The following is a 27,249-nucleotide window of genomic DNA, read 5'->3' on the forward strand; positions in this document are numbered from 1 at the left end:
ATGTTTTTCAATTTACTATTCGACACAACTGCGCATGTCCGCAATTCTGTTTTTATTTTTTCGGCTACAATCCAGTAAACTTCATATACAAGATAACAATTCTGAGCTGAGAAAGTGAGGCGACTATTCCTTTTTTTCTCAAAAATACATCGACGGCTATTCACAGAGTCAGAAAGTTTATCCAGAGCGTAAGGAATAACAAGAGCTGCACTGTGGAAAAATATTCAGTGAATGGGTGTTAGAAGGGAACGAGTTATTAACGGGGCTAATGGCTTCTTGGGCTTCGTACTCCAAAGTGCCCGGTGCTACACAGAGAGGGTGGGGCTGCTATATACTGAGGATGCGATGCCTCTAAATAACAGATGTTGCTGATATAGGGTAGTTTCAAAGGGGATTGGATGCTATGAAGTGAGTTTTTAAAAAAAGATTTAGGGATGCTTTGAATAGAGTCACGCTTAAGAGAGGGATGCTTTATAGTGAGGTGTGCTGCCGAGGGGGCCGTGGATATTGTGATGTGATGCTAAGAAGTGAATGATGCTGCGGAAAAATATTCAGGGAATGGGTGTGAGAAGGAAACGAGTTATTAACGGGGCTAAGAGCTTCTTGGGCTTGGTACTCCAAAGTGCCCGGTGCTACACAGAGAGGGTGGGGGTGCTATATACAGAGGATGCGATGCCTCTGAATAACAGATGGTGCTGATATAGGGTAGTTTCAAAGGGAATTGGATGCTACGAAGTGAGTTTTTAAAAAAAGATTTAGGGATAGAGTAGGACAGAGTCATGCTTAAGAGAGGGATGCTTTTAAGGTGTGCTGCCGAGGGGGCCGTGGATAAAGTGATGTGATGCTAAGAAGTGAATAGTGCTAAAGAAGGAAGGGTGATATAACTGAAGTGAGTTTAGCAGGGACAGATGCTTTGAAGAAAGGGATGCTACAGAAGTGAGTAGTAATAAAGAGGGAAGGTTGATATGGAGTGAGAGATTCTACAGAATGAGGGCTGCTGTGAAGTGATAGATGCTTCAAAGTGAGGGGTGGTTTGAAGTGAGGCTAATAAAGATAGATGAGGACTAAAAATTGCGGACGGAGAGATACTATGAAATTAGAGGTGCTAAAGAGAGAAGGGTGTAATGAAATGAGGAGTGCCATAGAGGGTAGGATGTTTCGAAGAGAACGCTTATACAAAGGGATATGCACGTGCTATATAAATATGTTGATAGGGGCTACATAGAGAGGGTGCTAAAAAGCGTGGGTTGCAACAGAGGCAGTGGTGTCTAATACGGATTGATGCTATTAAATAGTGTGTAAAAGAGAGGAAGTATGCTACAGGGGACGAGAGGCTTCATAGGTCCGACACAATGAGTGCCACAATGGTGCGATGCAACAGTGTGCGAAGGAGTAGCTTAAGGGAAATGTGCTTATTGCAACTAAGGGAGAAGTATGAGAAGGGTGTTACAGGTCGAAAGGTATAACTGATTGTAGGTTGATCGATGCCACAGGTGGGCGAAAATGCTTAACATGGATTCTACATTGAAGGAGTGTAACAGGGGAGAGGTGTTGTTAAAGGCAATGATGTCCCAAGATGAAGGAGTTGTATGATTATGTATACTATGGCAGAAAAGTTTTACTCAGTTACATAATTATGCAGCAAAGACAACACAGAAGTAATAATACTTCCGGCATGACGAAAGCAAGGCTATAAATAAAACAAGGCTTCGCAACAGCGTACTAGCTCTCCTATCGAGAGGAATCATGAACAACTCATTTAGGAGATTGTAATTAGATATATATGCTATTTTTACATAAAACTAATCCAAATGATTCACAAAATTGTGCGACGTCACACATGGCCTGACCCCATCTCCCCTGTCACATTTCTCACACCTCTCCCCCTATTTGGAGCGTGACGTACTTTATGGGCGGTCCCTATGGGAGATCATCCACCGTCCTTTATACCTTGTAAGTAATGAAAAATAACGACACCAACTGTTTTTATTGATAAAATTATAATTGTGCCATATATTAACAATAAACTAAATTGTCAAGTTTTCATTTCCTTACTGATAACATACCATTTAACGAAGAGAAAAACTACACAAACTACATAGGCAATTGTAGCATTACATAAACAGGGTGCACGATCACGTGACTTTGTTGGTTTCACAGTTGAACTTTACTGGATGTTAACACATCGCTAAGTGGTGCTTTTTTCAAATAACCTTTTAAAACAATTTTTCTTAAGCATTTCAATAAGTTTATAAAAGACAGTTTTTCTGTTGCTTATGGCAATGTGAAATACATCAGAATTACTTTATTGAATAAGCATGTATTCATTGCCAACAAGCTATGTGTACAGCATTCATGTACACGGTGATGCAGCACGCAACGTGAAATTTTGGCACCGATTTCAGACGTATAAAAGGATATATTATTAAATCTTAAGATATCGACACAGCTGCAAGAAACACTGCCTTTTATACACACAATATGCTCGCAAATGTATTTCAATAACTTGAGATGTTTCCTAAAATGAAGTCCTTAACCATGTATTTAAATCCTGTTCAGCCCATGTTAACCCCTGAAAACCCCGTTGATCCTGCATCATGTAAAGGGTTTGATGATTAGATGTTGTTAACAGTAGAAATAAGTAACATTTACACGAGCAGTTATAGATATGCATAAAACAACATCTAAAATGTTTGTTTAAAAACTTGTTAGTTTTTCAAAGTTTATTTATTTTCGTTTTCCGAAATTACATCATTACTTTACGGAATACCGTTAGGGCCATCGTGGTTACACATTAAAATCCAGAGGGCGACAATGCGATAGTGCGATAGTACGATGGCGACAATGCGATAGTATGATGACGACAGTGCGACAATACAATTGCGACAGTGCGATAGTACGATGGCGACAATGCCATTATACGATGACGACAGTACGATAACGCGATAGTACGATGGCGACAATGCCATAATACGATGACGACAGTGCGACAATACGATGGCGACAGTGCGATAGTACGATGGAGACAATGCGATAGTGCAATTATACGATGACGACCGTGCGACAATACGATGGCGACAGTGCGATGGTACGATGGCGACAATGCGACAATGAGATAGTGCGATAGTACGATTGCGACAATGCGATAATACGATGACTACAGTGCGACAATACGATGGCGACAGTGCGATAGTATGATTGCGACAATGCAATAATACGATGACGACATTAAAATAACGCGAAAGTACGATGGCGACAATGCGATGATACGATGGCTACAGTACGATATGACTATCGCATTGTTGCCCTTGTACTATCGCACTGTCACTTTCGTATTGTCGCACTGTCGCATTGTCGTCATCGTACTATCGCGTTGTCGCATTGTCGCCATCGTACTATCGCATTGTCGCCATCGAACTATCGTTTTGTAGTGTTTTCCCAGTAGGGCAAAGGGGCATGGCGCATTACTTTGAAAAAGGGCATTTTAGCGCGCAGTTTAGGCAAAAAAGGGCAAAAACGTTCCGTGAATACCTGAATTAGGGAGAAACATGTAATCGCATCAGAGGCAGTTGTGAAAAAAAAAGAAAATATAAACAAGCACATTTAATGGTTATTGATGTATTAAACTTACTTTGATTTATATTAATATATTTACCTTGCAATGTACATTTAAGTTCCATGCTGTTTCAATAAACTGTACAGCACGACAAACATAATATAGCAATATATGTATATGAATCTGATTATACACAGATCCACTAACATATAAATGAAACCATGTTTGTCTTATCCCATTTTCTAACGATAATCTTGTTAGATGTTAAACATTGCGAGTAAACTGATCGCTAACAATTTGCAAACACTCGTTTCCGTGACATACATCCACTGAGTAGATTACAAATAAATATTTTGTTGCTATCTAAAACATTTTTATGCATCGTTGATTATCACGGAATTGTCATTAATTCCTTCTAAATGTATGATATCCATCGTAAATTCGATCGTATACGACGTTAACTCCTATTTTTGCCGAGTCACAATTTAATTCTGTATTGTCCGCCATCTTGTTAAAAAGATGTAAGCGACAGGTGCGCATAGCAACGTAAAAATCATAAAATACGTCAGCCTAATACGCGATTCGCATTTTGTTTAATTAGTATACGTCTCAGTAATTTTTTCAGTAATTAATTATCTTCAAGAAGATAACGATAAATAATTGATTTGTTTTTTTTAAATGTAATTACGCGTAAAAATATATGTTTTGATATAACTGAATTATGCATGAAATGCGCAATTTCCACGAGGATAACATCGAGTTTTTCATTAAAAGTCTCCGAAGTAACAGTCCACGATTTTATCGTGGAGGAGTACGGGAGGCGGAAAACTACAACGGGCGAGGCATGGTATGGTATTGCGCAAGGGGGGGGGGGGGGTAAGAGGGTTAGGGTTAGGGTTAGTGTTAGGGGTCGGGTTAGGGTTTGGGTTAGCCTAAACCCAACCCTAACCCTAACCCGACTCCTAACCCTAACCCTTACCCTAACCCTTTTTTGGGGTTATCACCCCTGACCATGCCTCGCCCGTTGTAGTTTTCCGCCTCCCGGAGGAGTACACATTACCGACTGATAAGTGCGCTTGGAATAACATAGCCACTGATATTATCGATTGATATTTACAAGAGGTTATTCACGCATGACTAATTCACAACAGCGCGAATCCTTGCTTCCTTGGGGCCATAATGTGATACTAGTCCAATTAATCGCCTATGGGCCATAAAACGAGCAAATCTCGCGATCAAGCATACCGTAACAATAGAGGACGGAAAACAGCGGGTGCTCATGAAAGGGCAGGGCGGCGGCCTTTGGAAAGGGCAGCATGGCGCTTAATGGCTTTGAAAGGGGGCAGCGTGGCGCTACAAAAAGGGCATGCCGCGCCCCGCTAAAACGGCCTGGATAAAACACTACATACTCGCCATCGTACTATCGCACTACCGCGCATTGTCGCCCTCTGGATTTTAATGTGTAACCACGATGGCACTAACGATATTCCGTATAACTTCGTTGAGTTTCGCATGACGTAAGCGGAAGATAATTATGAGAAGTTATCGGTACTTCAACGTGGGAAATTCCGGTTTTCCGGTTTCGATTTGAAAGCGAAACAAGAGGTTTAGCGCAAGGTATACATACGCTTTTTAAAAACGATTTTGTTTGATTTCTATTGCTTAAAATATTAAACTATATGAAGAAAATGGTGTATATTTTTAAAAGAAAATGGTAAATATGATAAATATTCACAAAACATTGAACGTATTAACTCATTTTTATTTGGCTTTTTAAAACGAAAGTTGAAAGATGTAAACCCTAGTATTAGGAATCTTTAATTCATGTTAAACGATAGATGTATTCAAATGATATTTTAATAAAACATAAAGCCTATGTAAATTGCATGTATCTTTTAATGCTGCACATCTTATCGATTCTACGTTAAACTTATAAAGAGTAGGTATTATGCTAATTTTTTGACAACAAGTATAGAAGTCGAAGTCGAAAACCAAAGGACACGGAATGCTCTCGGGTGTTTTATTTCCGTCATTTATGGTGTGAATTATCCTTCGTTGTTCTCGGACGTTTTGAGTTCATGTACTACATGCATGCTTTGATTGTAAAATAGAAAATTTGTAAATGTTTTTTTTTTTATTTTACGTGCTCATTTTTTTGTATTTTTTGTTCGGGTCACATTATCAGAATGTCGCCTGTGGTTCGAATTTTCATGTGTTATAAAAATGATGAATATTCTAAAAACATTTGTTAAAGTAAATTGATGAAAATGAGTATAAATGTATACTTTTCATTTTACATATGCTCAATTGTTGGTATTATTTCTTTCTTGGTATAGACTACTAATTTATATGGAACGGTATTTAAGTAAAAATTACATTCTTCTTCATGACAGTGTCATTTTTCTTGATTCTTGATGGTACTTTCAATTTACATGTAGACACCTTTTCATGCTTGATAACACATCATGACTGATGACGAATGTCTGTTTACATTCGGCTTAATGGTATCATTCATGTGTGCAGATGCAACATTCTTGTTCGTAAATTGCATGCTGGACATGTGTATGTTGGTTTGTGCAGAGATACTTATGTTGATGTTGGTTTGTGCAGAGATACTTATGTTGATGTTGGTTTGTGCAGAGATACTTATGTTGATGTTGGTTTGTGCAGAGATACTTATGCAAGAGGCGCAGTGAATAATGGAATAACACATTGACGCGTTGAATAAATTAACGAGTTGGTCCTAATTTTGAAACGTGAAGCAGATTATCTACTTAAGTATGGAAACATTTCTCCACTATCGTCTTGATGTGTATTTTATAACTTAATATGTTATGTGTATAATTTTACCTTAAGATTTTACCTAAAATTATTTGCTTATGTATCTACATATCTATTCACAAAATGTTTTCCTTGCCGAAGGCGTTGTCCATCCGTCCGCCGTTCGTCCCTCCGTCCGTGTTTGTCGGGAGCTGTTTTTCGGTAACTTTCATGGGATAGAATGAAACTTCAAATTAAATGTGTGATATCGCCCATGTGAATCGCCCTCGATGCGACTGTGTGTTCGCATGTGAGCCTGGCCGCGGCCGCCGCGCTCGTTCCCGCGCTGATGAAACGCGCGGCCCTCCGGTCGGCCGACCGACTGTCATGCCCATTGGGGAGCTGCGTTATGCGTGCGGCGGTCGATTCCCCGCAATCGCTGCGCGAGCTCACTCGTTCATTCGACTGGTTCCCGCACGGTTTATGTTGAAATACCGCGCCGAACTGGCAGGATACATCCGGGTTCTCCGTATCGAAGGCACGGAAGCAGTGTCCGACTAAACGTCTTGGTACCGACTAGTTCTAGCCCCGTTCAGACAGCCGAGGGCAGCCCTGTGCTTTCTTCTCGCTGGTCGGGTGTGTATGCGGCCAGGACCACTGAGAGCCGCTTTTGCTGCCGAGCTTTTTGTCTTTGCCAAGTGGTTCCTGCGGCTGTTCGCCCCCCTGTATAAGCGCCCGATGTCCTTGCTCTCGAACACTGGCACGCGACGATCAGCTACTGCCCTGGAGACTAGGCACACATTTATGTCTCATATATAACGGTTTGCTTTCGTCACCAGCGATGCCGTCCCAAACGGGGTTCTCATCCGAACTGTCGCCCTTGCCGATAAACGGATATTGGAGCAAGCGATAGATTCTCTTCCGAAAGCAGGCCTTTGGAAGCCACCGCTGAGACGTGACCCTTCGGCCGCGTTCGCTGGGTCCCAGGCCGCGACAAACGAACCCATTGGGTCCCGAGCAAGACAGCCCGGCGATCGATCAGACCTCGCGACCTCGGTAGCCCGAGAAGGCCCGCGAGACCTCCCTTACCACGTTCTGCTACGTGAGCTCTGTAGCCCGTCCCGCGAGACCACCCCTACAGGACTTGTTTATATAACTTCATTATTATTTTTTTTTCTAAATTGATTGACCATAATTTTGTATGATAATTTTACAGTAAAAAGTTGAAGACTAGCGAAATCTGAAAGTTACACGCACAGGTCTGTGGCAATGGAGATGTGGCTACTTTACAAATATGAGTTCGATATACAATGCCCATCTGATTTCGTCTACTGTAATTATTTGGGCTAGGGATGGGCCACACTTCCAACAAATGAGCTCCGTTATGTCCTGAAGAAAACACATGTATATTTTCTGGAGTACCAATTGCACTTTTCCAATCTCGAAAAACCCATTCATGCGGCAGTCTTTATGTTGTGTACCCAAGTGGTGGGCCTACTGGTCTTACTGGCAAAAATAAACGTATACAGAGATTTTAAGATAAAGGGAACTAATTCAATTTACCGGTATTCAGTTTATTATTAAGAATGGTTCGGATGTTTTCTCTTTTTCCGAAAAGTAAATTATTTAACATACGAAAAATAAACGAGCGCCATCTGCTGTCATAATTTGGCAACTTGCCTTCGGCTTAGTTGCATTATGTTTACTGCCTGCTGCTAACTGCCGTTGATTATGACGATTAGTGCCAACTCCGATTATGACTGGTTTCAGAGTTAAGTTTCATGAAGTTTGTTAGAATTTAAAAATACACATTTATGACAATGACATTATTTGTTATTCAAGCGTAAATCAGGAATAATGAACACACAAACATTTGATTGTAACTAAGAATGTTGCAACAATCATAACGTATAAACGAAGATAACGCAGCATGTTAGACTTTTGATTAAGCATATTAAAGTAAACGTCAGTCATGATGTAAATATTCACCATGAATGATGTAATTTTTACCCAAATATCATTCCATATATGTATGTGAAGATATCACCAGATGTACTTACTATATATGCAGATGTTTCTAAATGGGCTTTTATACTTTTGTGTTGTTAGCTTATGCTGTTGTACAACGATGGTATATGATACATTATTAAAATACAATAAATATTGTGACGCGATGGATCGAACTTTTTTTGCTTGTTTCCACAAACACGTTTGATAGAATGTTTGTTATTAAAAATGTTTTAATTAGATACTACAATTTCATCATGTAAAGAACTGCCACATCTGTTTTAGGAATGTAGTTTGACCTATGATGTAGACACAATCATCATGTCCGATACACATTGCGCCGCCTGCGATGTCGGCCTACCAGTTGGGAGTCAACAAGATACCTGCACAGAGTGTAGACAGGTGTGCCGATTTTGTTGTTAAGAATTCTCTTCATTTAACAATAAATATTTGAAAAAACTGCCCTTATTTACAATGAATCCATCTGGCAAATGAACATTGGGTAATAAACTTACCCTTCCTATTGAAATTATGAAAAATGTGTAAAAGATTGCGCATTTCCTCAAATAAGACTTAGGCACTTAAAATGATTTTATAGTTACGCAATTTGTTAAAAAGAAACACGTGGTGACAACATGCTTTGTCATTTACTTTCAGCCATTTTGTGCGAGTTGCATCGTCTTGAAGTCTAAACTACAAAAGACGTCAGCTGTTGGACGAAAGAACAAATGCATGTGTCAACAGTTTATCTCATCAAGTGAGTCAAAGAATAAATTACAAATAAATCAAGTGGTATGTGTATTTCGCTTCTTTGTAAGGATAACCGGCAAACGTATTTTATGCATCCAATTATTAATTTACTGCTGCTGTGTACTTGCAATAATTATGTTTAAGGCTGAAACTCTATTTCATAGACACGAGAAATACTTTAAACGATAAAATTATATGTACAGAGAATACCCGGTTTTGTATTATGAATATATTGAAATTAAGATAATGCTCGTATAACACAATTAAGACGTAAAGAGACATCAGCGCAAGACGCTAAAACTTGTCAACAGTAGAATAGTTTCTCTGTTAAAATTATTGTCTTATTGAAGTGTGGTACTTTCATATAAATACTTTCATTCTGAATAACTCTATGATAAGTGTGAGGTTCTATTGCAAGTTGACTGGTATTATTCCAATGCTTTGCATTGACAAAATGTAACCACCATAAGGTAATTCATATTCTGGTTGTCTGTTCTTTATTTAGTATAATTATTAATCTTTTTTTTAATCAGATAGAGTTGCTAAGACGCCTTCCGGGTACTCATTGAATGCAGCCTCTGGCGCAGAGGAGCCTTGTAAACTTTGATACACACACATTCACTCATATAATAATTATATTTTGGACATTTATGATATAGGCAGAATGTATGTGGGTCACGTGAACCATGTATTTATGTTGCCATTTTCTCCCCATAGAATTGCCAAAACGTGGGCAGAACCGTAGCCCAGTCAGATCGACGCCACACAGATCGCAAGATGATGAACTCCCGAAAGAACGCACACGCAACGACTGCTTAAGTACTGTTAAAGGTTCGCAACAGAAAGGTATTTAATCCATGCTATTTGTTGAAAATGTTAAAACTGAAAGTGGCAGACAAGCTGATAATTTCATCGCCTAATATGAAATGATAAGGTTGGAGCATATCATCATCTGTTGTTATGTTATAAATATCTACCTTTGAATTGTTTATGCCCGTGTCCTCCTCGTTCGTTAGGCGGCATATAGCAGTATCATTTTTCGTCTGTGCGTTTGAGCGAGTGTTCGCATGTCCCTTCATAACATTTCCGTCTCAGCTGAACGTTGCCATATATTGAGTCGTGTTCTGAGAAAACTGGGCAGTCCGCACAGGCTAATCAGGGACGACACTTTCCGCTTTTATGGCATTTTTAGTTTCAAGGAAGTCCCTTCTTACCGAAAATCAAGTTAAGGCGTAAAGTGTCGTCCCTGATTAGCCTGTACGGACTGCACAGGCTAATCTGGGATGACACTTTATGCACATGCATTAAGCCTAGTTTTCTCAGAACAAGGCTCTATTTGTTGATTTTAAAATAATTTGGTGCTAATGAACACTGCATAAGAAAACGTGCCGCATGAAGCTCCCGGCTACATAAGTCAACAGTAAAGTTCACACTTACTGGTCAAATGTCAAAATTGAATACAAAAGAAGAATGCGGGTGCATGTGGTTTCTTTCGACATGATTTTTTGTAACCCTTTCCCATTTAGAAGCAAAGTGAAAATGGTTGTGTGCCAACAGCATACAACCAGAACAGCCTGCGAGTAACTCGCAGTCTGTTCAGATTTTATGCTGTTTGCTGCTCATCAGTATCTAAGGTTTGGAGATGAAGCCTTAACAACTTGAATCTCGTAAGAAAGGTCTTAAATTAAATATAACTGTCTAAGGGACTACAAATGCGTGAACATACGTATCTAAGTGGTAAAATGTTAAGTTATATGCAAACAGGATTCATCAGTGTAAGCATCGACCTGTTACTAATATTCCAGATTCTCGGGAAAATATGCTTTATATGGGCAGCTTTTAATGAAACCACTATCTTGCAATTAAATATACAAATATCCGTTTTAATTATAGATTACTTTAAGCGTTGTTGACAGTTTATTCATATTAATAAAATATGATGACAATTATGCCATGATGTATATGTAGCAGTTGAAACACGTTTTCGAAATTTACAGAATGTTAAGGTACCTGGTTCTTTGGTGTTTTATCGGCTAAGTATCGTTTTATCGCATTTTCTATACTAGAACTCATTTGTGGAAGCGTTAATATTAACGTCGTTTTATTTTATACGAACAACAACATTAAACAAGGATACATTCCAATGAAAATATGTATATTTTATCAACTGAATAACAAACAATTTGTAAGAAGTGTTTTGCAATTGTAAAGTTGCCAACCTTGCTGAAGTTAATATATTTAAACTGTTTTCCATAGGCATTTCCACTGACTCGCCATTGAAAAATAAAAACCTGAATAAAATTACTGCGAAAAGTGTTACTTGCGAAGGTAATACCTCAGTTTATGTGAAGAATGGTCCAGTAACTGAACATGAAGATGCCAGCAACGAAGATAGAAATGTTCGTTCTGAAACAGAAGACGAGGAATCAAAAGATGCAGTCCTAATAGAAGAGCGCGATAGAAGATTTGAACGTGAAGATCAGAAAGTGGATGATAGAGCGGTCGCCTTACCGCGTCCGCGGCCGACACGTAAAAGAACGGATGTGTCCAGTTCGCACGATGCATCTACTGATCCTGAAGAACTGCTAGAAGCTTTCATGCCCTTTTTTGCGCAGATGTTGAGAAGTACACATTCTACACAGAGATCAAGGCGACCAACAACGGAAGACGACTTCGCGTCCCTTATGGAGGGCCTATCACCCCCTTTAGGAGAATACGATGATGAAGTGATGAGAATGTTTCCCATGGTTTACCAGATGTTAGGTGGTTTCCCTCGACCTCCTCCTCGATCTGTAGAGGGTCAATCACCACCGGTAGGAGAATCAAGTGAAGAAGTGATGAGGATGGTTCAAATGCTTTATCCGATGTTAGGTGGTGGCCATAGCCCACCTCCACGACCTGTGGAGGGCCTTTCACCGCCTGTAGGAAAATCAAGTGAAGAAGTGATGAGGATGGTTCCATTGCTTTATCAGATATTAGGTGTTGGCCATAGACTACCATCTCGACCTAGAGATCAGCCTTGTCCTGGATGCCCATTTTGTGACAAGGTAAAAAGCAGAATGAATACAATGACCAATAGTGACCCAATACCGCCAGCACGCATGCGTTCATTTCCACCTGTTGGGGAGTCTGTAAGGAGATCTTTATGTAAGATTGAAGATGAAATGTGCGATATAACGAACGAAAACGTTGACGATATCCCACCGTACGGTCAACTTTCCCAAGAATTGATCGCAAATGGTGGGTATGACAAAAAGTTTCTTAAAATAGCGACCTATAAGCAAATTCAAAAAGATATGCTAGAGGAAAATGAAAACAGACACATAATGGCAGATGTTTTACTTGACGACATACTTGCAAAGAGAGCTGCAGAACGTCCACAGTTATTAGGTGCAGCTGAAACAGACACAAACCGATCGAAAGCAAGCGTTGACTCAAGCGAAATTCCTGAAGAGCATACCGTGAGGGAAAACGCCAGTTTATTGCCAATAGAGACAGATGTTAGCGACACAAAACTTGTAAGCTCAGAACCGTCATCTGCATTGGAAAATGACAAGGACGAGATGGACACAGGTGTAATGCTTAAACAGCCTAAAGCCAGAGACAATTCTACTTTATTTCCAAACGAAAAAGGCGATGAGGAAAGAAACCAAGTACCCAATACATCTGTATCTGCAGTAGAAAATAACGACGAGATGGACAAAGATTTAATGCGTAGACAGCGTTTGAAAAGGTTCGAAACAAAACCAGCATTCGTCGAACCCCAAAACAAACCTGACAACAGGGACATTGCACCAAACATGCATTCAGCACCGCGGACAATTAAGAAAAGAGTATTGAAGCCCGTGTTGCCGATTGCAATTAATGGTCAGTCACAGAATTTGTTACAGAACGGCCATACATCGACATTGAGCGATGTCAAAGATAGTGTAGATGTGAACGATCAAACGTACAGAGGAGGCTCTAAAGCACCACCTCGTTTGAACCAAAATCAAGACAGCTCCAAAATTGAGACGACAGTTGGTGATCAAACAACATCGCCTAGGATAAAGGTTTGTGATACAGATGCAGGATCCGGAGAGCTTCCCGAATTTGAAGATGACAACATATTGGACGAAAAAGACATTCCAACGGCGATGAAAGCTTACCTGATATCACAGGGGAAATGGAATCCTAACCGAGACAGGGACGTTGTCAGTCGTAAAACACCAACTTTAAACAAGAAACACACACAACCTGCTACACGTTTGCCACCACGAGTTGGCATGACTAGGCCAACAACATCAGTTGATCGGGGATTGTCACAAAGTGATACTCCACGACGAAAGCAAGGGCAATTAGGCCAGTCTGGCAGTGAAGATCAAAGTTATCGTTCTGATGCACGACATAATACCAGTGGCACTAGCAGTCAAATGCACCAGCTAGCCGAAATATATGACAGAGCATTCAAAAGTCTCAAAGCATTGGAATCAAATAAACAAACATGTCCTGGTAAATATTGCTGTTTAATTACTTATACTGATTTTTTGTTTTCATTTTATATATATATATATATATATATATATATATATATATATATATATATATATATATATATATATATATATCTGCAAAAGCTCACAACTCACAAAACACAAACTTAGTCAATCCTTGCCTTTTAAGTTTAACCCAAACAAAAGTATGTTTATTATTCTTTTGTTTAGTGTCTTAAATTACGAATTATACACGTATAATGTTAGATAAATATCATTTAATACCATGTTTGCAAGGATAGCGTTATTACATGCAAATGTATCGAATAGAAACAAATGTGTCAATAAATATATGCATCGTATAAACCACAAGCGTGATTTCTGTTTGGCCTAGCATGTAGTAGCCCCGACTGTAGGAACGTTCTCGGGTTCTCCAAAAACACCCTGCAAGATCAAGCTCGTATAAACGGTCTTGAAGTTGTCGATGTTCTTCCGGATGGTAACTGTATGTTTGCGGCAGTGGTCGACCAACTGCAGGTGTGGATGATTGTTTAGCGCTGGCTCGTTTTATGCATGTGCGTAAACTATTGTCTTTAATTAGCCTGTGCGGTCTGCAATCTTAGACGACACTTTAGCAAAGTTTGTTCCAGATAGAAATCAAGGTTGAATATGCTGTATATTTATTTGGACGGTTATGTTTTAGATTCTACTTGTTGATTATGGGTTGTGGTAGGAATCGATACATCGATCGTTTTAAAGTGAAACGTATTTAAATGATTTGTAAATATGCACATATAACACTCGTATTATCCACAGGTGGTTAGCGTGTGGCTATGATATTAATTAGTGAAAACATCATTTTGAATGATAAATAATCATATTATAACGAAAAATTAACTTTTCTGAAGAAAAAAAATATTTCACTATCAAATATATATATAACAAGGTATGCAACTCAAAATCAGCCCAAAACGGGGTGCATCGCTTTGAACAGCCATATCTTCATAAATTTTGCAGCGATTTTCACGATCTCGGTCTTATTCAACGCAGAAATGAATTTCCTTTCTGGAAATGTATATGTCTTGCAATATTTTTACAAATGCTGGGTCAACTTTTAAGAAATAACACGATACACAACACGCATGACCCAGTTGACAGTGATCATGCTGTCTTTAAGACTGAAATCTTCACGGAGTAAAGGGCAACTTCCCTACAAAGTTCATGTAGTTCGATACCATAATTCAATAAAACGTATGAAAAAACATTATTACCGTTCTTGTCGTTACATTCTGCATCAAGACTAACTGTCCAGCGCCGTTTGAAACCTTTGTTTACATACATTTCAACTAACTGACATTTTAAACATACGAGTGATTTCATTGGTCCAATGCGGAGGTGTGTCTTTACAACTGGAGATTTCATTCATAAAGAATACATGATCACTGTCAACTGGGTCATGCGTGTTGTGTATCGTGTTATTTCTTAAAAGTTGACCCAGCATTTGTAAAAATATTGCAAGACATATACATTTCCAGAAAGGAAATTCATTTCTGCGTTGAATAAGACCGAGATCGTGAAAATCGCTGCAAAATTTATGAAGATATGGCTGTTCAAAGCGATGCACCCCGTTTTGGGGTGATTTTGAGTTGCATACCTTGTTATATATATATTTGATAGTGAATTTTTTTTTTTCAGAAAAGTTAATTTTTCGTTATAATATGATTATTTATCATTCAAAATGATGTTTTCACTAATTAATATCATAGCCACACGCTAACCACCTGTGGTATTATCAGTACCAAAATAGAAGTGCAATTTTCTAATTATTAAGGATCTATTTATGATAAGTATGTTCTCTGAAGCCAATATATAATTTGATAATCTAGATACTTTGATTTGCAATTGCATATTTTAAATTTAAATATTCTTCACACATTACGCGATAAACGATAGCACGGGAACATTGTTTTCTCTGTATGTTGCATATACCTATGATACATAGTAGTACGCATAAGAATAGGACATTGGTATTTTGATCAGTTTGCCAGGTTGTCCTCTTCTTTTCGTTACGTTTCCGGTACATGTATATGTTAGATTTTGTTATGGTTTCGATTGCTTTTAATGCCATTTTATGTTCACTTTTAGGCCCACGGGAAGCACGAGTACACGACATGGTCACTTCGGCAGAAGGCGGTCCAGTGGTTAAAGGACAACCCGAAATGTCCTGACGACCAAGACACGCACTTTCAGGCGTTTATGTCAGAGCCTTGGGAGACATATCTGGAAAGAATGGTATGTTTCATCATCATAATTGTCCTTTAAATTTCAAATCTGCTTGCTGTATGACCTTGATGATAACTTCGAATATGCGTATAGAGGAAAAGAAAATTCACCGAAGATAATATTTGTCTACAAAAATCATAATTTGAGTATCGTTTCTGTGACGACGTTAAATGGCAAATTGCATTTAAATTCATTGTATCCGTAGCTTCTGTTATCTATGCATACGCTAGTTTTACGCTTTGAATTTTCCAGGCTCAAGATGGACAATGGGGTGACCATGTCACAATTCGTGCAATAACTCATGTTGTAGGGTGTACCGTGAAGATTCTTAATGTCAATGGTAAAACCTCGAACTGGACAATGATAGAGCCTGGGACTGAGACGAAGGCAGTAATTATCCTTGGCCACATTGGCGAGTTTCACTATACCAGTCTAAGACAAGCAGGTAAACGGTAGTATAGTAAATGTTTTTTGATTTTCGACATTTATTTACTTATATCTGATCACTGATATGAAGGCACGTCACAAATTGTAATATTCCATACAATATACGATATATAACGTATCATTTGATTTTTAATTTAAACAGTAATGTTATTACTGGAAGTTTATCGTGAATAGTTGTCAAGTTGTCCTGTAGATACATATGCATGAAAGGACAATCACTATCTAGCATATGACGTAAGCGATTGATCTTAAATAAATTACTTATTAAATGCCTTGTTTATTAGTGGGATGTTTCCTATCTCAATATTTAATTATATATTTTTATTTCAGTTTAAGATTTTCGTATACTTTATACTCAGGGGGTGGATCGTACGCAAGTAACTGGCGTGGCGTAAGTGAGAAAAATAGTAACTGGTGTTCAAAATGGCGGTTAACGGCAATAACGGGTGAATTGTGAATGTTTTCGTCGGAGGTTTTGAAAGGTTTGTACATTTACGATACTTATTCGACATTTTACTTACGCGCAGGATGATCTACTGATATCCATTTAACCTCGGTATAAATCCTATTGATGAATTATCAATATTAAAAAAGTTATTGAAGACTTTATGCACAATATTCTTATTGTTTACGATTGACACGGTTCATTGTATGTGCATGTTTATGCCATATATAAGGGTTTCTCAGCAGTTTTTATGGAAAGATGGACTCAAAAACCATTATAGTTTACCTTTTATGAGCACCAGGATGATTCCAAAAGGCAATCGCAAATATATGCATCAACATTCGAAAATTAAACCCCATTTCAATAACTGGTGAGCACAGTACCCCCACTTTCAGTAACTGGTGTTTATTCAAAAAGCACACTAGGTATGTGTACATAAAAACAAGGCTTGAAAATCATCAACGTTTAAGTCTGATTTATAGACACAGACTTAAAAAAAGAATCGAAATATCATTTTATCTACAATTCGTATCATACAAAAATCACATTAAATATAAAGAGATTTACACAAAGACCACTTTACATTCATTATTAAAGCATGATTTAATATCGCTAGATAATTGATTGAAAATCTCAGTCTGAGTCTATATTTTAGCCTTTCAACGTTTGTGAATACGGGCCTTTGTGCAGTTACAATCTCATTCCTCACTACTTAGCTTTCTGCGTTTAAAGATACCATCGGTATATTGATGACTACTTATAATTCTTTTAAAAATGACGTTGTTAGACTGCGTGGAATAAACATTCAATGACTCGGATTGACTCCCACTATATTTGAGCCGCGTTCTGAGAAAACTGGGCTTAATGCATGTGCGGAAAGTCTTGTCCAAGATTAGTCTGTGCAGTCCGCACAGGCTAATCAGGGACGACACTTTACGCTTTTATGGTATTTTAAGTTTCAAGGAAGTCCCTCCTTACCGAAAATCAAGTTTAGGCGGAAAGTGTCGTCCCTGATTAGCCTGTGCGGACTGCACAGGCTAATCTGGGACGACACTTTACGAACATGCATTAAGCCCAGTTTCTCAGAACGCGACTCATTTGTTCATGAACAATAAGTGTGTCTTAACTGTGTGTAGTATTACAGTTAATTAAAATGTGAACGATATGGATTCTTTGTTGTATTGGAAGGTTTAAACTATTTCACGACGACACAGCGGGCACATGGGTATTTTTTTGTCAAATACTTGCGCACGCATTACTTATGTGTTCACATGCGCACGTCATAGTGAATACTACTCCTACAAATATTATATACATCCACCTCATATCGTTTTACGTCATTTGTATAGTTCCGACAGGAAGTCATGTCGGAAACTTCATGTCCGTAACTGTAACGACGGCAAATTCATATAACAGCGCAAAATAATCATGCAAAAATTATTGAAAATAAAAATAGACAATATTTTTCTAATGGCATAAGCAAAATGTTAATTTAAACTTACATGGAAACCTATCCAAGGTCAGAAAACACTACCACTGTTTGTTGCCATATAGGCTTGGCTCTATGTCAGTTGAAAGGTGCATAGTTTAACGTCATTGGCCGGTTATAATTAACTTGTTTCTCTATATGATTGGATACTGTTGCCGTGTTTTATTCAGGATGACTCATGTGTAGCCCCTTGTGTAATTTGATCTAGTTCAAAGTAATTGTTTCTCTATATGATTGGATACGTTTGCCGTGTTTTATTCAGGATGACTCATGTGTAGCCCCTTGTTTATTTGATCTAGTTCAAAGTAATTCTGCATTAAATAATAATCCATTTTTCTTAACTTACACAAGTGGTGTTCTTGCACATTTCTCACACATGTAAAGGGTAATCGTTCTCATTTGTGTCTCACAAATGATAATTTTATGCATTAGCAATGACTTAACAAGAAAAACTGAAAGATGCGTTGAAATCAATTTGCAATAGAAAAATATAGTAAACCGTTGAGACCTAATCGGTATACTGGTCATGTACGTAATTCCGGCCTGTACGTAAAAAATCGGCCACCTGTGTAAAATCATTTTCATGATCTTAACGCACATATTTTGTTTTTATTTGGAAAAATCAACATGAAAACCATCCCCACTCTAAATATTTGCAAATGTAAGAACCATATCACTGTAAACTTTTGTGTTAAAATGTCACAAATATAACAGGAAATATTTGGCTCGTGGGGAAAGTGATTTCATCATTAGTTGCCACAATTATATTCATATAAGAAACAAATAAAGTTGATAAAATTATTTTTATTTTATCTAATAAACTTTAATTAAGTTTTACCAATTAATTGTACAAAAACTTATATTCAAAACATACAAATCAGAACCTAATATAAATTTGTAATATATGAATTACCCCCTTTATAAGAATATTACTAGATTACATGTTTTAATACTATATATATAAGCGTTTACTAATAATCAACACTGAAGTCAACTTTTCAAACAAAATGTGTTTACTTTTTTAGCTATGTTTGAAAAAATGTATTAAACACATTAAAAAGAAATATTTTTTTTATGAATTAGCAGTTTTCCATTGTTTATATTTATTAAAATAGGTAGGGGGAGTAACTGGTATAATAAATTCGCATATTTTCAATCTCAAGTCAAAAAATTTAATAGTATAAACATTGATTAATACTCTGAAATTGAGGACATCTGTCAAAAGATATTGCTTTGTAATTTTATCTGCAGATCAAACTGAAAAGTGGCCGATTTTTTAGGTACATTTAACCTACGAAAATGGATAGTTTACATGTCATCATTTTCTGTACATTAAGTAACATTCACCGATCTAATTCTATTTAAATTTTCATGCTAGGTGAGTTTTGAACCCAGTATTATATATGTGAAGTTTAGTTTCAACCAGTTGCCTAACACTAAAGATTTTTCTTAAATAGTCCCAAAAGTGGCCGGAATTACGTACATGACCAGTATTACGTCCAATTATTTGGACTAAAATGAATACTTGCGGCAGGGAAGTGTGTATAAATACGAAGGCATTTTCTAATGAATACATGCGCACGAGAAATCAATATGTGCGCAATTCAAAGCAATACGAGCGAAAAAGAAAGCAATACGTGCGCATGTGATAAATAGATCAATGAAAAAGCAAAACGAGCAAACGCAGAACTTAAAGCATGCGCACATAAACATTTATAGGCGCGCACGTAAGCGTTTGTGCGTGTGTACTTACAGGTGAATACGTGCGCACATATTCACTATTATTTGCGCACGATAAGAGCCATTCGTGAGCATTCGAAATAATTCGTGCACAAATGAAACCAATACGTCCGCATGTGAATTGAAAAAAATATATATTCCATGTCTCTTCTATGCCACCTTGCAATTTATTGTGACTTCACAAATTATAGTAACGCATCGCTTATTTAAAAAGCAAATATAAACATGCGTATTTTATTATGTTTTCTTTTTGTCTGTGTACTCTGACATTTGAATAAACACCAGTTACTGAAAGTGGGGGTACTGTGCTCACCAGTTATTTAAATGGGGTTTAATTTTCGAATTTTGATGCATATATTGCGATTGCCTGTTGGAAGCATCCTGGTGCTGATACTAGGTAAACTATGATGGTTCTTGGGTCCACCTTTCCATGAAAACTGGTGAGAAACCCTTATATATGGTTTAAAAATGCACATAAAATGAACCGTGTCAATCGTTAACAATGAGGCATCTGCGTATAAAGTCTTCAATAACTTTTTTAATATTAATAATGCATCTACAGGTTTTATACCGAGATTAAATGAATATCAGTAGATCATCCTGCGCGATAGGGCAATGTGGAATAAATATGGTAAATGTACAAACCTTTCAAAAATTCAGACGAAAACATTCAAAAATCACTTGTTAACCGCCATTTTGAACACCAGTAACAATTTTTCTCACTTACGCCACGCCAGTTACTTGCGTACGATCCACCCCCTGATTCTGAAGTTACTTTAAACATTTCCTTTAAATTTCAAATAATGTAAAATTAGTTATGCTAATACCTTTTAAGGCAAAACTCCTTATTGAAACAATATGAATGTATAAAGTGCCAATATATAACGATAACTCAGATACAAAGAAATGGGTCGAAGAGAAATTGGCTGACTAAATTATGCGACCAACAAATAATTGATTGAACGTGTTGATAATTGAAAGTAGTGTTTAAGCATAGGAAGAGCTGAATAATATGCTTGGATAATTTGTTATCAATAGTCACTGATAATATTTGCGCTGTTCAATATTCGGTTTACAATGACATCTTACTGGTAATGATATTCCTTTCTTTCTCAAGATACTTTGTATGTTTCTGTAAATACAAGTGCAAAGTTATGACATTGATTTTGACAGCGCGTCAACTGACATCTTCAGCGCTAGGAAAAGATATTGACGTCGACAAACAAAGCAAGCCCGTTGCGCCGGATCTACTAAGTATGCATGTTGACTTGTTCTGTTTTTTAAGTACACGCTTTAAATAAACTGACACTGTGTTAAGGACATGCTGTGACAGAAATTCGAGAAATCAAATATTACACAGTGAATGCATCTCTCTCTCTGCCTCTGTCTCACTCTCTGCCTCTGTCTGTCTCTCTGTCTCTGTCTCTGTCTCTCGTCCTCTCTCTGTCTCTCTGTCTCTCCTGTCTCTCACTGTATCTCGGTCTCGCGATGCAGAGCGAGAGAGAGAGAAGAGAGAGGAGCGAGGAGAGGAGAGAGACGAGAGAGACGAGAGAGAGAGCAGAGAGAGAGAGAGAGAGCGAGAGGAGAGCGAGACAAGAGAGAGCGGGCGGCGAGGAGAGAGAGACGAGAGAGAGAGACTCGAGAGAGAGAGAGAGAGAGAGGAGAGAGAGACAGAGGAGGAGAAAGAGAAAAAGCAAAAAGGCGAGAGCAGACGAGCGAGAGAGAGAGAGCCTCTCTCTCGACGATCTCTCTAGTCGAGCGAGAGGCTTCGAGGTAGAGAGATCTCTCTCTCTCTTCTCTCTCTACTCTCCTCTCTTCCTCTCTCTCTCCTCTCTCTCTCTCGCTCTCTCTCTCTCTCATCTCTCTCTCTTCTCTCTCTCTCAGAAAATACTGTAACATCAAATTGATGAGTTTCAATCAGCTAATAGTGACACTATTTGCAGTTAAAAAAACCCAATGCTTGTAGGTGTTCCATCGATTTAAATCTCGTCCTTTTTCAGACGTAAAAAGGGTGGTTTTGTTCAAGAAAGATCACGTTGACAGACCAAGTGGATTACCAATTTGCTGCTGGAACTTTGCTATAAAAAGTATTATGCCGAAGAAAAGTGTACTGATCGAGACTAACAACAATTCTTCTATGTATATGGAGTTAATCGATTATAAGAAGCAGACCGCTCCGGAGACGGTATTTGTATAGTTTAAATTTATCGAGAACCACATAATGAGACATATGGCGTTTATTGTTGCATGTTTCACACGAGTCAATTCAACATTAAATGCCTCTCAATATTAATTGTTATCATTTATAACACCTGTAGGGAATATGTGTATAGCGGAGTGTATTGATATAATATTATTTTACTTTTAATGATCTTTAAGCAAAGCACATTTGAACAATGGAATTATCAGAATCACAATTAGTGTAGCGTTATTGAATGTTTCAGTTGACTCGAACACTGCCTCCACATACATTTGTTACAACTGGGTGTGCTGCTCAAGGCACATTTATGCCACTCCATTGCCACGACGCTTCATCGGAAGAGAATTTGTTCAACTGGACACCTTCGTACCTGCTAATTGTTTTTGAGAGAGTATCAGAATACCCATGTCGTTTAGAAGGCAGTGGTTTATTGTGCCATCATGGATTTTCGAAGATATTTTATGACACTGACATTTTGCATCGTTACTATATCCGTAACGACACTTACAGAAATGTAATGCAATTATTACCACCATTTCACACAATGTTTTCTTCACCTTTTTCCCCGAATGTTATTGTTAAGGTGCAGACAAAGGCACAGTTTGCAATGGCATGGCCCGATTGGCCCGAAGCAGCCAACGAATGGGTTACTAGGAAAAGATATGCCGGTTGGCCTTCGTCAAAAATGATAGAAGAGATTGCATCGAAAGGCTGTCTTATGGAACCGGATCCGCATATCGACAGTGCAGATCCTAACATCGAATGGAAGTTTTGTTTCGATGAAGCAATTACGAAACTGTTCCGTGAAGGAATATCAGAACATCAGAGGCACTGCTTTTTGGTGCTTTTTACATTGTGCTTTCGATCTTTGAACGGTATTGAAAATTGTACTGTTGATTTCATTACCAATATATTTTTTATTTGTTGCGAACGATGTCCTGCAGAGTACTGGCAGAGTTCACCGGGTGGATGTGTAATGTTCATGCTTGATACGTTCATGCGCTGTTTAAAAGAGCGATTCTTACCAAATTACTTCATACCAAGTAACAACTTGATTGACTGTCTGAGCCCAAGCAATATTAATTCTATTTCGGAGAAGGTGATTGAAATGCGAAAAGATCCTTTGAAGATTCTTCGACATGTTCAACTTTGCTTATTGGATGTTTCTAGCGACGGATTTTATGATAAAATCCGTCAAGAGGCGCAGAGGTTTTCTAATGTTAAAGAATCAACGCTGAGCTGTTTTGTTCCATGTTCAATTGACCTTGCAAAGTACTATGTCAATCGTATTGTGTATGACACTGCGTATGAAACTCTGGTGGAAGCTTTCGAATCACGACAATCGGTTTCAACTTGCGAAGATAATATGAGTCTACAAAGTTTTGTATTGGTTTGTTTCAACGGCATTGATCTCAATTCACGAGTTTGGTTTGCTACCTACTTGGAAAATCAGTTGGGAAGTTCAATAATTCGTGATGTATGTTCAGATTTTACGTTCACACAAATAGAAAAAATAGTACCCAAAGATATAGCTGTCTCGTATGGTCGTTCCGAGGTTCCACTGATGTTTTCATACAACGTTGACTGTTTTTGTCACGATTTCGCCGCGTTTTTGGTGTTCATGAAGAAGGACGAAGAAGCTCTTCCAGTTTTGTATCATTGTCACTCGCTGCATCAACACCACCAAAGCGCAGGTGATAAACTATTGCGTTTTTCAAACGAGACGATGATATATGTGTATGCGGGCATATTTGCATTGCATAAAAAAGCGAAGGAGACAGCAATATTTAATGACCTTTTGGATTCAGCGTTTTCAACAACAGAGCGGCTAAATGAAGTTTACGGATTCGCCTGGCTAGCAGAGGTTTGTACGGAATTAAATGATACGGTGAGAGCTAAAGCATGCAATGATAAAGCTGCCAGACAAGCAGATGTGAACCAAAGTAAACTACGTCACTTGAAATTTTGGCCAACCTACTACATCATGTAACATACTATGTTTTATAGATTGAAACTGCATATTGGATATTTTCTATTGACAACGTAAAAGCGACAGCGAACAATTATTGTATGATAAACTTATTTGAGGTAATGTTCATGTCAACATTGTTCGTGTGATTATATATCAAAACGCATTGTAAATTGTGTAGTTTATTTCATTGCGCAAAATGCATCCACTTTTTGATAATAGGCGTTTGCAATTTAAGCTGGAATTATATGCAAAAATGTATGTGCTTATTGTGTATTACATTAATTGGTTTCATAAAAATGTTTAACTGAAATTGTTATTATATTTGAAAACATGTTTCAATATCCGTGAATATCCGATTCCCATCACAGGAACGGTTATTCAAGCTCATTGGTTATTTTGTTTGTAGATAATATTTTACTTTAAAAGCGGGACTGCACGCTTTTGTCAAATAATTATGCATTTATATAAAATGTGGAAAAAAACTTATAATACTTATATTAATATAAATTAAAATAAAAGTTAAGAAGTACATATGTCGAAAAATGCGAAATAAGCCAGAAATTTAATTCTGAAATCGAAAATGTCTGTACAGTCGAAGTCGCCAGCATGTATATCATGCATGTACGATGTGAATCTAAATTTAGTTTTACGGATCATTTTAATTTCCTGCAACGCTATCTATTCATACGACACTATCTCCGAGCCTAATAAAAAGACGAATGCTTCGGTTATTGTAGGAAAATATGTACGAAATATCTCCGTCACAATCGGCTCGGGGCGCTTCTTTGTCTTTGCTGCATTTTATGAAATTTGTCTTCAATGTATAATTTGTCTTGCCTTTTCTGTGTTAGTGAAACATATTTTTATCAATATATTACAATTTAACACATATAAAAATCGTGCAGTCCCGCTTTAAAACAACTTGTATATCCAAAATCTTTTAAGTTATGCCATCATGGTATGGGTATAAAATCAACTTTTATCGTATATGTTATTTGTTTACATTTCTTTATAACATGCCTGTTGTTGATCCGAAAATACTACTAGGACAGAAGGCTTAATAGATATGGCATATATATGTTTGATTGGCCTTACACTTTTTAAGAAACGGGAATTTAATTTGATGTTCGTTGTTTGTGTTCAATGTTGTTATCTGGTACTTGTACTTTAATATCGATGTATTCAATACAAAAAAATTGTAAGATGTTGTTGAGATACTGTAAGCACGACAGGTCATGCATTCATAAATCACTCCCGTCTTTGGCTAGTTTTATGGTTATATCGGTTTTACATTAAATGCCTAAAAATGAATATAACTTAATTGTTAATATTTTAAAATTTTGTAAGAATAAAACACACAAAAAAGAATTAATATTGAAAAATTGTCACTCTTAATATTGAAAAATTGTCACTCCAAGAGAACACAAAATTATACATAGAAATTGTCTTTACTTTACTCCTCCCCCACCCCCCAAAAACAACAACAACAAAACAACAACAAACAAACAAAAACAAACAAACAACAACACAACAACAACAAAACAACAACTAGTCATCTCGGCCTGAAAACACAAAACACAGCCCCTTCCTACAATCATATGTTAAATGCTCTTTCAAAACATAATCTTACCCGTACAACAACACACACCCAAACAGACAACATACAAAACTTCAGCAGTGAGTGCCCATTTGAGCCGTAGCAAAGGCACACACCAGCAGAGTAATGTTTTATATTCATACCAATTACTTTTCCCGGCTAATAACTTGAAAACCGTATAACCATTCAGATCAATCGCTAGGTTTGCGTTCGCTGCTCACATATATAGTGGTTAGTTTTTGTGTGAATTTGTTTAACCAATACTGCAGCTGCTAACTTAACTAACTAACATGACGTTAAGTGGGTGTGCAGTGTATCGGTGCTCTACACCGGGCATTTAAAAGAACCATGGACGCCTCTGGAATCGGGCGTGTCCTGTGTCCCACTCGAAACCCCACTAACACCTCTTTTTGGGCGGAGAGCACAGTAAACAGACACACAATTTAGTTAACAAACTTTAAACAATCAATCACAAATAAATAAAAATAATAATAATGATAATAATACTGATGATGGTAATTATAATAACAATAATGATTATGGTAATAATAAGAAAAAGTATACATTTATATATAGATAAATAAATAGGTAAATAGATAACATGTAATAATCCACTAATTAATTCCATTTTGAAAGTATTATGCTTAACCATTAAATATGTTATAATTAAATGTCAAAACATGTGTGTAAGATACTGCGCTTGTTAGCCGCTATCCTGCTTGGTACGCGGCCTGGATGTTTTTGGGATAGTGGGTCGGAGTTTCGGACGGGGATATGTAACAGTGGACGACCTGTTGTCACGGGCAGCGAGAGGATGGATGTGAGATCTCTCGATTGTTACGGTGGATGGAGGCTCGGGCGGGGTCTGGTGTGCGGGCGGGCCGTTTCTGGCATGGGTTCCGCTTGTTGGAAGATGGTGGGTTCTGCGCGGTGGGAACTGAAACGAAATTGAATTTTACGACGAACCTACGCGAACAGTTTGACTTCTCTCTCCTGTTCCCATTTCCACTCCAACAAACACACAACAGCCATATGCAATACAGAAACCTAACGCATACAACACCTCATCATAGCAACCCCGCCTTTTCTTGTTTTACTAACAGCGAACCTTTGGGTCACATTGACCACCGGGCACTGGTTTGTGTTAAAAAAAATTCCGCCGAACACCCGGAAAATCGGGTTTAAATTTGATCTACATTGACCTACTTTGGATCAAAATTAAATGTTTGTCCCTGGAAGGTCTCAGGGGCAGGGTTTGCACACATTGTAATCGTGAAGACTCAGCGAGGACCTGTAAATAAACTCTGACTTACACACAAACACGCGCTCAAAAAACATAAAATCATTGAATACACAAATTGAACATTGAGTTGCACCAGCAAGAGAGAAACTTTAGTATACAATTAACCTTTAACTACTAAATGGGAATATATATACACACACACACACACACACGCACGCACGCACGCACGCACGCACGCACGCACGCACACACACACACACACACACACAGAACAGAGCTTAGGAACTG

The 27,249-nt window shown here is 37.8% G+C and overlaps 1 protein-coding gene across 3 annotated transcripts; it reads left to right on the top strand.

Moving 5' to 3' along the window:
• The first annotated feature begins 5,099 nt into the window (after positions 1-5,099).
• On the top strand, positions 5,100-25,493 carry LOC127882352 (uncharacterized). Of its 3 annotated transcripts, none has more exons than XM_052430937.1 (11): positions 5,100-5,173; positions 8,609-8,725; positions 8,981-9,080; positions 9,791-9,919; positions 11,330-13,564; positions 13,940-14,082; positions 15,691-15,837; positions 16,081-16,273; positions 21,123-21,203; positions 21,950-22,134; positions 22,394-25,493. In XM_052430937.1, the coding sequence occupies exons 2-11, from the start codon at positions 8,645-8,647 to the stop codon at positions 24,137-24,139; spliced, it is 5,040 nt and encodes a 1,679-aa protein (XP_052286897.1). In that variant the 5' UTR covers positions 5,100-5,173; positions 8,609-8,644; the 3' UTR covers positions 24,140-25,493. The 3 variants fall into 3 exon arrangements, with proteins under 3 accessions (XP_052286897.1, XP_052286899.1, XP_052286898.1); XM_052430939.1 differs by having other exon boundaries at positions 21,950-22,036; positions 22,394-22,675; XM_052430938.1 differs by lacking the exon at positions 5,100-5,173 and adding an exon at positions 5,305-5,495.
• Positions 25,494-27,249: the final 1,756 nt, after the last annotated feature.

This window comes from Dreissena polymorpha, chromosome 5 (genome assembly GCF_020536995.1).
Source record: "Dreissena polymorpha isolate Duluth1 chromosome 5, UMN_Dpol_1.0, whole genome shotgun sequence".
NCBI classification, from domain to species: domain Eukaryota; kingdom Metazoa; phylum Mollusca; class Bivalvia; order Myida; family Dreissenidae; genus Dreissena; species Dreissena polymorpha.

Excerpts from the sequence above, each read along its gene's own strand:
- LOC127882352 (XM_052430937.1), top strand. The coding sequence starts at position 8,645 with ATGTCCGATACACATTGCGCCGCCTGCGATGTCGGCCTACCAGTTGGG. Across the intron at positions 13,565-13,939 it reads AAATAAACAAACATGTCCTG|CATGTAGTAGCCCCGACTGT; the intron begins GTAAATATTGCT and ends TGTTTGGCCTAG. Across the intron at positions 21,204-21,949 it reads CGTTGCGCCGGATCTACTAA|ACGTAAAAAGGGTGGTTTTG; the intron begins GTATGCATGTTG and ends GTCCTTTTTCAG.